At 28.9% G+C, this 13,156-nt stretch overlaps 2 protein-coding genes across 3 annotated transcripts; one reads left to right on the forward strand and one right to left on the reverse strand.

Annotated features, from left to right (window-relative positions):
• Window positions 1–999: 999 nt before the first annotated feature.
• On the forward strand, window positions 1,000–4,844 carry LOC113385260 (polyglutamine-binding protein 1-like). Of its 2 annotated transcripts, XM_026623099.1 has the most exons (5): window positions 1,000–1,065; window positions 1,144–1,256; window positions 3,681–3,996; window positions 4,062–4,266; window positions 4,501–4,844. In XM_026623099.1, exons 2-5 carry the CDS (start codon window positions 1,184–1,186, stop codon window positions 4,837–4,839), a joined length of 933 nt encoding a protein of 310 aa, XP_026478884.1. In that variant the 5' UTR covers window positions 1,000–1,065; window positions 1,144–1,183; the 3' UTR covers window positions 4,840–4,844. The 2 variants fall into 2 exon arrangements, with proteins under 2 accessions (XP_026478884.1, XP_026478883.1); XM_026623098.1 differs by having other exon boundaries at window positions 1,012–1,256.
• A 762-nt stretch (window positions 4,845–5,606) lies between these two features.
• On the reverse strand, window positions 5,607–12,370 carry LOC113385360 (serine/threonine-protein kinase PLK4-like). The gene is made up of 10 exons (XM_026623207.1): window positions 11,900–12,370; window positions 11,196–11,336; window positions 10,113–10,277; window positions 9,537–9,644; window positions 9,346–9,466; window positions 8,395–8,618; window positions 8,171–8,307; window positions 7,775–7,939; window positions 6,375–6,557; window positions 5,607–5,886 (listed from the first exon to the last, which is right to left on the reverse strand). Exons 1-10 carry the CDS (start codon window positions 12,294–12,296, stop codon window positions 5,638–5,640), a joined length of 1,890 nt encoding a protein of 629 aa, XP_026478992.1. The 5' UTR covers window positions 12,297–12,370; the 3' UTR covers window positions 5,607–5,637.
• Window positions 12,371–13,156: the final 786 nt, after the last annotated feature.

The following is a 13,156-nucleotide window of genomic DNA, read 5'->3' on the forward strand; positions in this document are numbered from 1 at the left end:
TATATATGTATCATGACTGTTAGCTTGTATAATAATATTAACTGTACATAAATGTTATATGTAATACATAAATTGAAAGCTTTTGGAAATCAAAGATGAATACTTCTTATATGTACCTAAATTAATCTGAAAGAAAAAACATTGAGAGCATATAATTTAAAGTATAAAATTTAACGGTATGTAATATTACATTCACACAAATAATTACCAATCTATGGAGGAGACCCTCTTCTATCAATATTAGCAAATACTGCTCATCGGTATAAAATTTTGGAGAAATTCTTCAACCGTGCATATACTGATACAATAGCTTCCTAAAACTTTTAAAAGTAATATCTTTTTATGCAATAAAACAAAACATACCTGCAGTAATGCAATAATACAAAACAATTAAATCAAATCAAATTGCAGTGTAGAAATCCTGTAAGTCCTGACATCTATCAATATGAGATTCATTCTGCAACAAAGTACTAATAGAAAGATCTAAACTTTGTTCAGCTGATAACCAACATGCAAATCATAAAATATCTTATGGCCTTGTCTGAAAATTTATCATACCTTTAAGCAACACATGTTTGTTTTAATATGGTGGTCAATAGCAAATACATTTTAATTATGAGTACATACCTCAATGAATCTATCCAACGAAGCAATTTATTTCTTCTAACGTTAATTATAACAAAATTCACTTTCTTATTCATGCGCTTTCTTCACTTATATACGCACATGATTGGTGACTCAGATATGCCGCATTATTATTAGAAATAAATAAAAATTGCGATTATAAGAAGCAATAACCATCTTTAACAAGCACATAAGTTTGAATAAAACCTGTCAAAATACGAAATAAAACCTGTCAAACGCCATCTTGTTTGGAATCCTTGTTTGCACTTTTTCGCCACCCCGAGAAGTCATGGCGTTTTCACTGACATTTTTATGAGCTTGCCCGTTCCCTATTTTGCATGCAATCGGGTAACTCAATTTTTAAAGAATAAAAAAAAAAAAATTATTATATTTATGGTAGCACTGCATTTTGACAGACGTATGTTACGATGGTAGCCAAAAGTAAACACCCCTAGTAAACACATTATTTCATGAACTTTTACATATTTTTCAATTAAACTTTGATCTTTTGTTATTTAGAGTTGGTGAATATTAAATTGTAGATTCAATTATTCTCAATATGCCATTGCCTCCAGCCTTAGCCGCAAGATTAGCCAAACGGGGTATAGCTGTACCACAAAATGAACAACCCGGTATGTTTGAACTCTGAATAAAAAAAAAAATATTTGTCATGTATTAACGCAAGAAAATCATGTAATCACGGTTATTGTGAACAAGGTGAAGTAGAAAAAAAATTAAAGAATTTGAATTTGATCACACTTTTTAGAAGTAATACATGTACGTACTAAAATCTCTTAACTTTATTATCTCATTTTAAGTAATTAAAATCTCAAAGTTATTTATAACAGTAAATATATAAATGTATTTACCACCTTAATGTCTGGTCCTTAATATGGATATTTTCGAATTTCTTTGCTACCAGAGGCTCAAATACTTCCCAATTGATAACAAAAAATTCTTTGAAAGTTTTAGCTCTGAACTTTGTTATAAATTTTTTATTTATGATCAAAATGAACAAATACAATGCTGTTTTCAAAATTTTTTATATTTGTCGTTAAGTTATAGATTTCTAAAAAGAAGTTGGAATTTTACCCATGTAATTTCCATAAGAAACTTTGGTTGGAGTGCAGACTATCTTAAGTTAAAACTTTCAGAGAGTTTTTTGTATCATTTTAAATGAGCCCTTGGGAGCAAAAAAATCCAAAATATCCTTATTAACACACTATAGGCGGGCAGCGTAAAATTACGTTCTGCGAGGACTGTTGCTTATCGGCGGGCAAGGTATTATTACGCTTTGAATAGACTAACTTTAAAAGCGGGTCAAAATACATTTATTTGATCGGTTTGCATATGACATTTGGTACTTTTTTCTAGATTTAATTAGATTTCTAGATTTACGTATTGAAAGACTTATGGAATAAGAATAAGGATAAGAAACAATATGTTTTATCTTCAAGTTTCTTTTCATGCAAGCTACTCGCAATTTGTTTTGTAGATAAATATGCAGAATTTACAACAATAAAAGGGTGTTCAATATATATTTTATCAAATATTTCAGTTATTAGTCAGATTTGTATAGTTCAACTTTTTTTACATTGTTATTTGCAGTAATAAAATAATGACATCGGACAGCGATAGTAAAGTTTGCGCCGATAATTTATCACAAATTCGAAGTGATTTTGATATCACTGATTTTGGTAGTGTATGTCAGAGTGATGAAGATTTTTTTCATCCTAGAACACGTAGAGTTAACGATTATTTTCAGAGATTCTGAAAATAGTGACAGTGACAATGAAGAAGTGGAGTGGCCAAAATTTGACAATTCTCCAATTATTGAATCATTTTTAGGTCAAAGCTGTTTTGGAACCAAATAGTGTAATTGAAGTGGTTCAGCTATTTTTGCTATTCGAGTCCCAGCACCTTTTTATAAGGGTGATTTTTTCCATAAATTTCACCCATGTAAATAGTAGTTTATATATCTACTGTACGTTAAATTTTTAACTTGCCATAGATTAGTTATAACTAACCTATATATAGTAATGAGCGGAAAATCAAGAATAACTTTTTTTGCATTTTTCCACGGTTTGGAGTTTGGAGGTTTCTGAACATTTTGGCATACCTCAGAAAAAATTGATGTGTCTATGTGTGTGCGTGTGTGTTTTTGGTGGCCGCATTTTTTCGTTCACGTTTTCGGGCGCACGGATCAACCGATTTGAATGGTTCAAAAAACATTCGATTCTATTGCTATGAAGATGTGCTGATTAGTTTTGGCAAAAGCAGGTCCAGCAGTTACAGAGATAAAGAGCAAAGAGTGCAGAAAATAGAAATCGAGTTTTTGAGAGAACAGAGCATCGGATTTGAATGATCTAAAAACATTCAATTAGTAATGATTGGGAGAAGTCGTGATCAGTTTTTGGCAAAGGCAGGTTCAGCCATTTCAAAGATATGAAGCTAAATGTAGACAAAATGTCAGTTTTTGAGAGAAATAAGCATCCGAATTGAATGATTCAAAAAACACTCTGATTATGTTGACGAAACAATTGCTTTAGGAAAAAAATATTTCATTCAATACTCAATATTCCTCGAACATTTCGTTACGATACAGGAAGTTTCAGCAATTTGCCTTAAGGTACGATGCCATACGCCACTAGATTTTGTTAGTTTTATGTTCAATTATGCATTAATTAAATACATTTTTTATAGTTCAAAACAACCAGACGGTTTTTTTTAAAAAACAGAAAAAGAGTTATAAAAAAAGTGTGTTTAATGTGACAGCCAGTTGTGTTCATGCGAGGCGACGGAAAGAGCACTCGTGTTACTCGCGATTTGCCCGCTACACATATCAGTTTGGTCCGATGAGTAATTTTACGGGGCCCGCCTATAGTGTGTTAATAACCACCCTAACATGTATATATATTTTTCTTTCATTATTTTGCAGTTTGCAATATAAAAAGCAAACTTATTCTAAAATGTACAAATAATTGTGATTGTTATGTAGAGAATGATAATTAATTATTTCACATTTTTAACTCAAAAATTTATTAATTTCTATCCAGTTGAACCAACTGAAGAAATTATTGCCGAGGATTATGATGAAACTGCACCCACAAATCCACAAAAAGAAATTCCAGTGAAGTCATACATTCCAGCAGAAAAAGATTATGAATTTGATTTAGATATTAATTTCAAAATAAAAGGATATGAAAATTGTCCTAATAAATACAACATTTACCACGATTGTTCACATTATTGTGTAAAAAAGTGGAAAAACGGTCATACAGAACCTGATGTAAAACATTTGGAAAAGAAAATGAGGATGCTTATGAAGTATCCATTGCCAGATAATTGGAAAGAAGTTTATGACAAAGGAGTGTAAGTACAATATATGATCAATAAAATTGTATTGTACTTATCAACATATTTTTTTATTTTCTCAGTGGGAGACACTATTATTGGGACACATCAAATGACTTGGTGTCCTGGTTGCCACCAGCACATCCAAAAGCAATAATTACAGAAAGTGCATCAGCTTTAAGAGAGGAGAGGTTGATGAAAGAAGGTGATGAAAGTGACGACAGCGGTGCAGGCAGTAGTGAGGAGGAATCTACTGTTTCTAAATATGATTCTAAACGTGAAGAAAAGGTAAGTTATCCTTAAATACAGAATAACAATTGTACTATACTATTGATATACTACTGATAATATGCCAGGTATACGTAAAAATGCAAAATATTCAATGCTAATGAAATTGCCTTCATGCTTGGAAATTTAAAAACAATATCAAACTGTTTGTTATTACAATAAATATTTAATACTTTTTGCTTATTTTAATAAATTTTGAAGTAAAAATAATGAAAATTACCTCATTACCAACAGTCTGGTCGAGAATTCAAGAGGCCGCATCCCCCGCAGCAAGAGTCAAAGTCTTCAAAACGCGCCCGACAACAAGAAAGAGTAAAAAGTACGCCCTTAGATCCTATGGATCCCTCTTCCTATTCTGATGTGCCTAGGGGCAACTGGGCATCGGGACTTCAGAATCAGACAGAAGCAAAAACTGGTGTTGACACAACTGCCAGCGGTTCACTATATCAAATGAGGCCATATCCTAGTCCTGGAGCTATCCTTTCCGCAAATAATAAAAATAAACCTCCTGCTGAAGATAGTGGAAAGAAATCAATTATGTATCCACAACTACCTGATGAAGATGACGATTAAAATGTAAAAGATTAGATAATGTGAAATAAATATTTATTTTTAAGTGAGTTTTTGTTATAGATAATTTTTTGTGTGTATAATACTGTGCACTAAGTATTAAAAAATATATTTATTTGAAATTGAAACCATTTGAAAATTATATTTTCATCTCAATATGCTAAAAAAAGTAGAGCATAATTTTTGTAATAACTGCAGGAATCAACACAAGTTTGTGTCACTATGCAAGATTCATTTGTAATTTATTATTTCAAAATATAGAAATGCTAAAAGCAATTTGAGGGCCGGCTTTATAGATCCACTTGTGTCCGAACATGAAATTATTCTTCTTGCAAATACTAGAATATATAATACGTTATTATGATTTCAGAATTATTGCGAGCAGTACAGGTTAATTGATTTTGTGCTTTTAAAAACATGCCAATGTATAATTGTTCAATATACTTAACAACAAGTTTAATTATTAATACTTAGTAACATATGAAATACATTCCAAATCAAAATCTAATATTTCTAAATTAAATTCTCTTTTCATTATATTTCTTCATTACATTTTATTTTCTTTTCAATGTATATTTTTCTACATAAACTTATAATATAATTGTTGCATATGTTTCCATATATAAAATTCATCAAAATGCTCAAGTTAAAAATTGTTCAATAAAACAGTTCAGAGATAAAAAAAATATAAAATTTGATAATACATAAGCATCCAAACCTGAACAAATTTGTAACATAGTACGAGATCAAACCATTTAGTATAAGCTCCCCAATTATATTAGCTATATATTAGTATTGCAATCAATTTCTTAAGCCTGGTCTTCGTTTAGTTGCTTGTGTCGGCTGTGCAGGTTGAGCCATTTTCAAATGTTCAATAACAGTTGATATTTTTTCTAATCTTTCTCTCAACTTAGGTGGTAGATCATCTTCTGGCCTAAAATGTGCCGCATACCCACCAACAGCATAATGAATACCAGCACCAGGAGATATTGGAGGTACTGTTAAAACAGCACCATCATTGTATTGAACTTGAACTTCGCCAGAAAGCAGCTGTTTAAAATAAGAATCAGATAATTGAGTATTAAAAATTTGGTTATAATAAACTAATTTTTATAACATATTATTTTTTTATCCTGAATTATTATTATTTTAACATGTTTCTTTATAAACAAATAATTGTCTTTTATTGAGTCAGAGTTGTTTGTGCTTAGCCATTTATATTTATAAAGAAAGATCATATAATGAACTAATATTCAAGAGAAATTTATATGCTCTGAATTGATTAAAAACATTGTAAATTTTATGTTTTGTTGTGTTCCTAAATAATTCTTTGTGTATCATATGACTAAATATTTCAAAACCACAAAATATTCTTAATCAAAATACTTCCACAGAAAGTTCTGTTTTCAGAAGTGTTATCATAAACTTATTGTATAATAAATTAGTAACAATTGTAAGAACAGTTTACTACTCACTTAGTCTAAGAAAAAGGTAATAGATTATGAATTAACTGATTTAATTATATAAAAATTCCTTACTTGTGTTGCTACGCCTATGCCAGGTACTTGTACGCTTCTAGGAGAAGATGTGTGAGTTGGTTGTACTCTTCTTGCAGCTTGATTGCGAACATTGGACATACCGGCAGTTATTGCAAAGTTACTTGGAGGCTCAGAACGGGTTGCACTCACTGTGGATGATGTCGTACCAAACTGAGGCGTTGTCTGTAATAATTTAGTTTTTCTCATTTGCTACAATACACAGTGAATGTACTCCTACATAACGGATTAGATATAAAATATGTACAATGATATATATATATATATATATATATATATATATATATTTAAAAGATTCAATAATTAATTGCATCACCAATTAATTAAATTACGCAAAAATTAAATTTTATTCAAACTACTTGTGGCATTTTGCCTCAAGGCAAGTTGCATAAAATTTCCCACATGAATAAATAATAAACTTAATAAGAAATCAATACATAAATATATGAGTGATTTATAAGTATACCTAGTTACTGTGAAGCATTATAATGTAAGAAACTATTGCAGATTATTCAATATAGATCAATTTTATTTATTACACATTATTGAAAAACGAACTCCTAACACCTAAATAGAACATACCTAATACATACAGAGAGTATTTTCTAAAGCGTGGCCTCTTAATCCAACCTTTAATTAATTTTATAATTAAACCATTTTTGATAGGACTGTAATATTTTCGAATTTTTTAACCGATATTTATCGAAAACTAATCAGCACAATTTTATATTTCCAAAATCGGTTCATAATTTGGCTAAAACATGGCCAAATATTTCCCACCTTTCTGCTAATTCTAGAGAAATAGTAATATTTTAGTATGTTCTATATCGCCAAAAAATGTTTCATAAAAATCGACAAAAAATTTAATTACAAGGAATCGGCCCGGCCGATCTTTACCAAAAACTAATCAGCATGATTCCTAACCACTATTTTCAAACAATTTTTAAAATCAATTCATAATTGCGTGATAAAAACGGACGATAAATTTTTCACTTTTCAGCTGATTTTAAAGAAACGGCATGACCGACCGTCACGCAAAACTGATAAAAAAGCTAATCCTTATCGAGTTACATCGAATGGAGTTCAAATTTTTAAATCCGTTCAGCCGATTTTGAGAAAACGTTGACAAAATGGTGAAAAATCGGTTCACAAACGCATGAAAAATATTTTATCAGTCTCATTCCATTTACAAATACTCATCCAAAAGCTGATTGTATGTATGTTTATTAATAGTTTATTGTTTATTAATAGTTATGGAATAGTTTATTTTAAAAAATGAATATTTATTTATATATAACATTATTTTTTTATATTGCTGAATATTAAAGTAAAAATCTACAAGAAGTGATATAATAATAATCTTACTAATAAATCATACTTACAAATTCAGTTAAATCCTTATGCTCCAAATGTGGAAAATTTTCTTTATTTGCATCCAATTTATCAGTACTGGCTGGTGGTCGTTTACCTACCACTATTGGAAAATTTTGACCACAAGGATTATTCCATGATAAGAGAGAATCCAAACGCTGACACTGTGTCATACACTAAAAACATTGAAAGAATAAAATATCATTGTTTTGAATTAGAACAACCAGGAATAATAATCAGAAAGCACAATTTGTTTTATAGTTTTGTTTATAAATATTATTAGCCAAATGATCTACACCATTAAAAGAAACCATTGATTATACAATAATTAGGTTCATGGCCAAGATATTCAAAAATTCAACTAACACAAATATGCAAAAATTGAAAATTAACATAAATTTATTTACTTCAAGAAAGTGTTCCCACATGTTTCTCATATCAGGATTAGATAAGTTTGGTATCTGGTCATAAGGACATAAATATGGGCATTGATCCGGTATGGTAATTTTGATACCCTCTACAGCATTTTTAGATATTTTACTACCTATAAATGATAAGAATATTAGAGAAAATAAACATTATGATAATTTCAGATTTAAATAATTTAAAAAATCAGCCTATAAATTCTTACCATCATAGAAGCATGCCTCAAAATCAGCTCCAGTTTCCATTAATTGGAATTTGGTCAATCTGCTATAAAATGTGACTTTTGGTGTTTTGGCCTTAACAAGATTGATAAATCGAACTGCATAAAGATATTTACGACAATGCTGATCAGGTAGAGTTTCATAACCAAACAAAGAATCAGTACCAGAAGAAGGCAAAGGCGGCGGCTCAGAAGAAACACGTACACCTCTAAAATATTTCAACTTAATTATATTGAAAAATATTAAAATATTGTAAATGCTAATTCTTTCACATTTTGCAAAGTCTCCTACATATATTTTGCAAAATCAGTTTTTAAGCTCAATTATTCTGGATTTCAAGTTTTATTTTGAAATGAATTATGGCTACAAAAATAACATTAGTTTTCTAAAAGTTTATGGCAATAATTCTTACAAAAAAACTAACTAATGTGGGTGTTTATCAAGTTCATCGAATGGAAATCAAATATAAGTCATTGAATTGAAAGAAAGTCATTTAAACTATCTTTGAGATGGTGATCAACTGAGTAATAGTAATTTGAAATTTAATTTCCACAACTACATAATAACAATAATCATTATAAATTCCAACATAATAGTATAAGTACAAACCTCAACTAAACAGAGAAATAGAAAGTGTAACTAAACCCTCTTTTTTAAAGAATAACCCGTTTTAAGTGAATATCTCAATACATTTATACTGACAATAAAAAAATATTAAGATAAATAATGTTTTAATTTGTATTATGACTCAACTTAAATAGATTCTATTCTATAGCAATAAAAGCACCTACTTAAGCAACTGAAAATCTTCTAAAAAATATTGATTAAATCATATGCAATAAGTTTTTATAAAGTAATTTTAACTTATTCAAATAACAAATGCCAATCTTAATTATTTTTCATCCAAATTAATATCAAACTCATATTTAACGTACCTTCCTTCATCAGGTTGATACAAAACCACTCGAAGCCCATCATCAGAAATCCTACAAACATCAGTCACTTTTTCCTCTTTAGCGCGACCTCTTTTTTTAATGAATTCAATTACAACTTCTCCTAAAACACGGATTGTAGACATGTATAATTTTGGTATTATAATAATGAATAAAATTATAGAATAGGATACCTGTAGTTGTAATACTAAGTATGGCATTTTTTGTTCTATGCCTTGTCGCCTGCAATCGTATTGTATTTAGAGGTGGCACACCAATTCTTTCATTAAATGGATAATCGTCTGTAAAAAAAATCAAATTTGTAGAAAACTAATCGATAAATAACAAACAAACAAATTTATCAAGTACATACATATATTGCCATTATAATGTATTTGTAAATGATATTGGTGCTATTAATTAATTAGATGCCTATTCACTATATGTTATGCTGTTTATCAGTTCATTTAGAAATAGATCATATGAAAAAAAGGTGACTAACATGTTAATATATTCGAGATATTTAAATATCATTTGATGTCCGCAAGTGAAGAGCACCCTTAAATACTTAAAATAAAGTGTAGAAACATTTACAATAGGGTCAAAGTAATTGTTAAATATAATAAGTCAATCTGTTGTATCGAGTATCAATAAGAATCAACCTCACATATTAATTTTTACAGAAGCAAGTACATAAATCTATAGAAATAATTCTTTCAGGCACAACATACATTATACGAAAAAATAAGTAATATAATAATATAATTTACCTTCAGAAAAATTTTCATTGGAACTTGTAGCACCAGGAGTCATACCACAATCTCTATTGAAGTTGTGTTGGTCTTGTTGAGATTCATAGCCTTGGGTGGTGCTTGATGGAACAGTACCGATACTGTTACAGTCAACATTTAACATATGTTGTTCAGATTCGTAACCTGTAATAAAATAATAATTCTAAATAAAATTTGAAGGATTCATTAACATAAATTACAAAAGATATAAATTTTAATTATTAATCCTTAAATATGCATTTTTATAATATTTACAAATACCAAAAATGTTTACAAATTGCAATAACTCATAATAATTAACTTCCCGAAGTAGAAGTTTGTTTTCGCAAGAAAATCCGATTTGCTAAGTTTTTTTTTCGACATTTCAAGTCATTCTGAAAAGTTTGAAACCAAAATGAGGCAAAGTATTTGTGCCTGAGTATGTAATCCAAAACTAAAACTTTCATCGACGTTTTCTCAAAAACAGCTTTACCGACTACACAAAATTTATAAGCCAATAAATTCGATAAAACGCAGTATGGACACACGTTGGTTATATTTCCGCGACGATCGGCCTTGCCGTTTTTTAATAGCAAATTATATCGTCCACGTTTTAGCCAAAAATTCTGAACCGATTTTGAAATATCAAAAATTATTTGAAAGATATCATTTTTAGATCGTGCTGATTAGTTTTTGAAAAAAATCGTTAAAGTCGCTTCCTTGTAATTGATTTTAAATTTTTTTTTCGGCGAATTTAATGAAACGATAGACTGACTTTAATGAACATACTAAAATATTATACTGACCCTATAGAAAAAAGGGAATTAATTATAAAAATTGATTAAAATTTGGATTAACCGACCCTGGTATTTTAGAAAAAAACTCCATGAATAAGATATGTGTTAATTTTTCAATAATTTTTAATAAGAAAAAATGGTTCAAAATTGAATAATCCGCAATAGTTTCTCCCATCATTGATCTCCAAATTAATCAAATTTTATTAAGCATATTGAAAGGTTCATGCAACTTCTCTTAATAGCAAAATGCTACTTACAACTAGTTTCAAATATATTTTACACTCACCACGAACAGGCTGTGCATTATTATAAGCAATTGCTTGCTCACTAGAGTGTTTATGTTGCTTATAATGCTGCATTTTGCCTTCTAAACAATTCGGTTTAGCATCCTTAGCTCGAAATCTGTTTTGAGGAATTCTTGGCGTCTCTGAATAATAAAAATTTGTATTATAACTAAAAATTTTACCAAAGTAATTTTTGACAACAAATTTTTAGATGTTTTTTGTGAAGTAATCAAACAAATGAAATAATACTGACGAATGCAAAATTTTACATAAAATTTGAAAAAAATTTAAAATTACTTTTATATCTTCACTAAATTAAAATAATTAAAAAAAACCTTAGATTATGATAAAACAAATTAATTAAATCAAATAAAAAAAAAAGTTCTGTGCATTGGAACTTTGGTTTTACAATTTTATTGTTATTTATTTATTTTTAGAAATTTACCATTTAGAAATGGTAGTTAAATGATTTTTCACTGTAATTTATTATGATCCTAGAGACTCATAACATTAAGCTAATAAGTATAGAGAATTTAATAGTTTATTATGAACAGATAATAAACATTAATAATGTCAGGAAGTACTGTAGATGAAAATCAAAATAATTCTACAGAGTTCCATAATCATTTTGTGAACTGTTAGTTATTGAAAACATATATGATGATATTAATTCAATAATAAGTAGATTTTGTCAAATAATAATTACCTTGCATACAACTGTCAATATTTATGTTCTCTCCAAAGTAATTTACTTCATTCCCAATATTTATCTTTCTTTCACTAACAATAGCATTTTGAGTATACTTCTTTCCAAGAGCCGCAATTCCACCAGGATCAATTTGTTTTTTATTAGTGCAAAAGTCATATTTATTCATACCAGTACTAGGATTTTGTCTAGTAAATACTTCTCTGGCTTCATTTGTATCTGGTTTATTGTAAATTTGTCTTCTGGTTTTGCAAATTGGGTCATCACAATCGCAATATCTCTGATGAATTGAGTGAGTCGTTTTAACTTTGTTTCCTGGTACAGATGTTTGTTTTGGTGCATCCAAACCATATCTATCTAATCCCATATTATTATTTGATTGTTGGCTATTTTTCATGAATTCTCGGTGTAAGGAATTGCTTTGTCGATTTAATGAAAAATTATTGTTTAATGATCCATAACAAGAACCTACAGAATATCATTCTTGCAATTAGATTGATATAGCATATTTGATTTTGCTTCAGACATTGTTAAACATTCTTCTGATTGAGACCTAAAAATCAAATAAAGATTATATATTATATATTCTTTTGAAATTTTATTTTGAATATAGTTCTTGATTTGATAAATATTATATAAGCCTTGAAAACCCAATAAACTTTTAACTAAAAAATCAAGAAATCATCATTAAAATAGAGGTAATTTTATTGTTGGTATAGATTTCTGTTCAACTTTAAATGTTGAAATGTATTCATAAAAAATAGAACCATTTAATAAATGTATTCACTATTGAATAAAGCTGCAAGTGCTATTGTCCTTACCGACAACTTCCAAATTTAGTTGAATCCCCATATCTGTTTGTGGAGTACCATCACTGCTGCTCATTGTATGCATTCCACTATCCTGACTTGAAGAAGAATTAGTATTTTGATGTTGTTGCAAAATCTTACGCTGATCTTTTGTCAATGGTTTGGAAAATACTTTGTGTGCAGAAACAGACTTTGTCATAAAAGGATGGACCATAATCTCAGGTAGGGTTATCCTATTCACAGGATTTTTTTTTTCAATAACTTTTGAATTAAATCTTTGCTTCTGATGATAATTGTGATGGCAACTGAAAATTCAAACAAAAAGGTGAGTATTATGTTTGAACAATTCTTGTAACTAAAATATTTGTCTTATATTACTAATAATTGAAGCAGTTTTTTTATCTTACCATAGAAATAATTTGACTACATTATATTTATTTATGTGTGA

The sequence above is a fragment of the Ctenocephalides felis genome, unplaced genomic scaffold (assembly GCF_003426905.1).
Source record: "Ctenocephalides felis isolate EL2017-DRISC unplaced genomic scaffold, ASM342690v1 CF-g0.4_SCAFFOLD_03571, whole genome shotgun sequence".
In the NCBI taxonomy this organism is placed as follows: Eukaryota; Metazoa; Arthropoda; class Insecta; order Siphonaptera; family Pulicidae; genus Ctenocephalides; species Ctenocephalides felis.

Coding starts and splice junctions, on each gene's coding strand:
- LOC113385360 (XM_026623207.1), bottom strand. CDS start 12,296: ATGAAAAATAGCCAACAATCAAATAATAATATGGGATTAGATAGATAT. Junction 8,619..9,345: donor TATCAACCTGATGAAGGAAG/GTACGTTAAATA, acceptor GAAATATTTTAG/AGGTGTACGTGTTTCTTCTG. Junction 6,558..7,774: donor ATAAGGATTTAACTGAATTT/GTAAGTATGATT, acceptor AAATTATTACAG/ACAACGCCTCAGTTTGGTAC.
- LOC113385260 (XM_026623099.1), top strand. CDS start 1,184: ATGCCATTGCCTCCAGCCTTAGCCGCAAGATTAGCCAAACGGGGTATA. Junction 3,997..4,061: donor GAAGTTTATGACAAAGGAGT/GTAAGTACAATA, acceptor TTATTTTCTCAG/TGGGAGACACTATTATTGGG. Junction 4,267..4,500: donor ATTCTAAACGTGAAGAAAAG/GTAAGTTATCCT, acceptor CATTACCAACAG/TCTGGTCGAGAATTCAAGAG.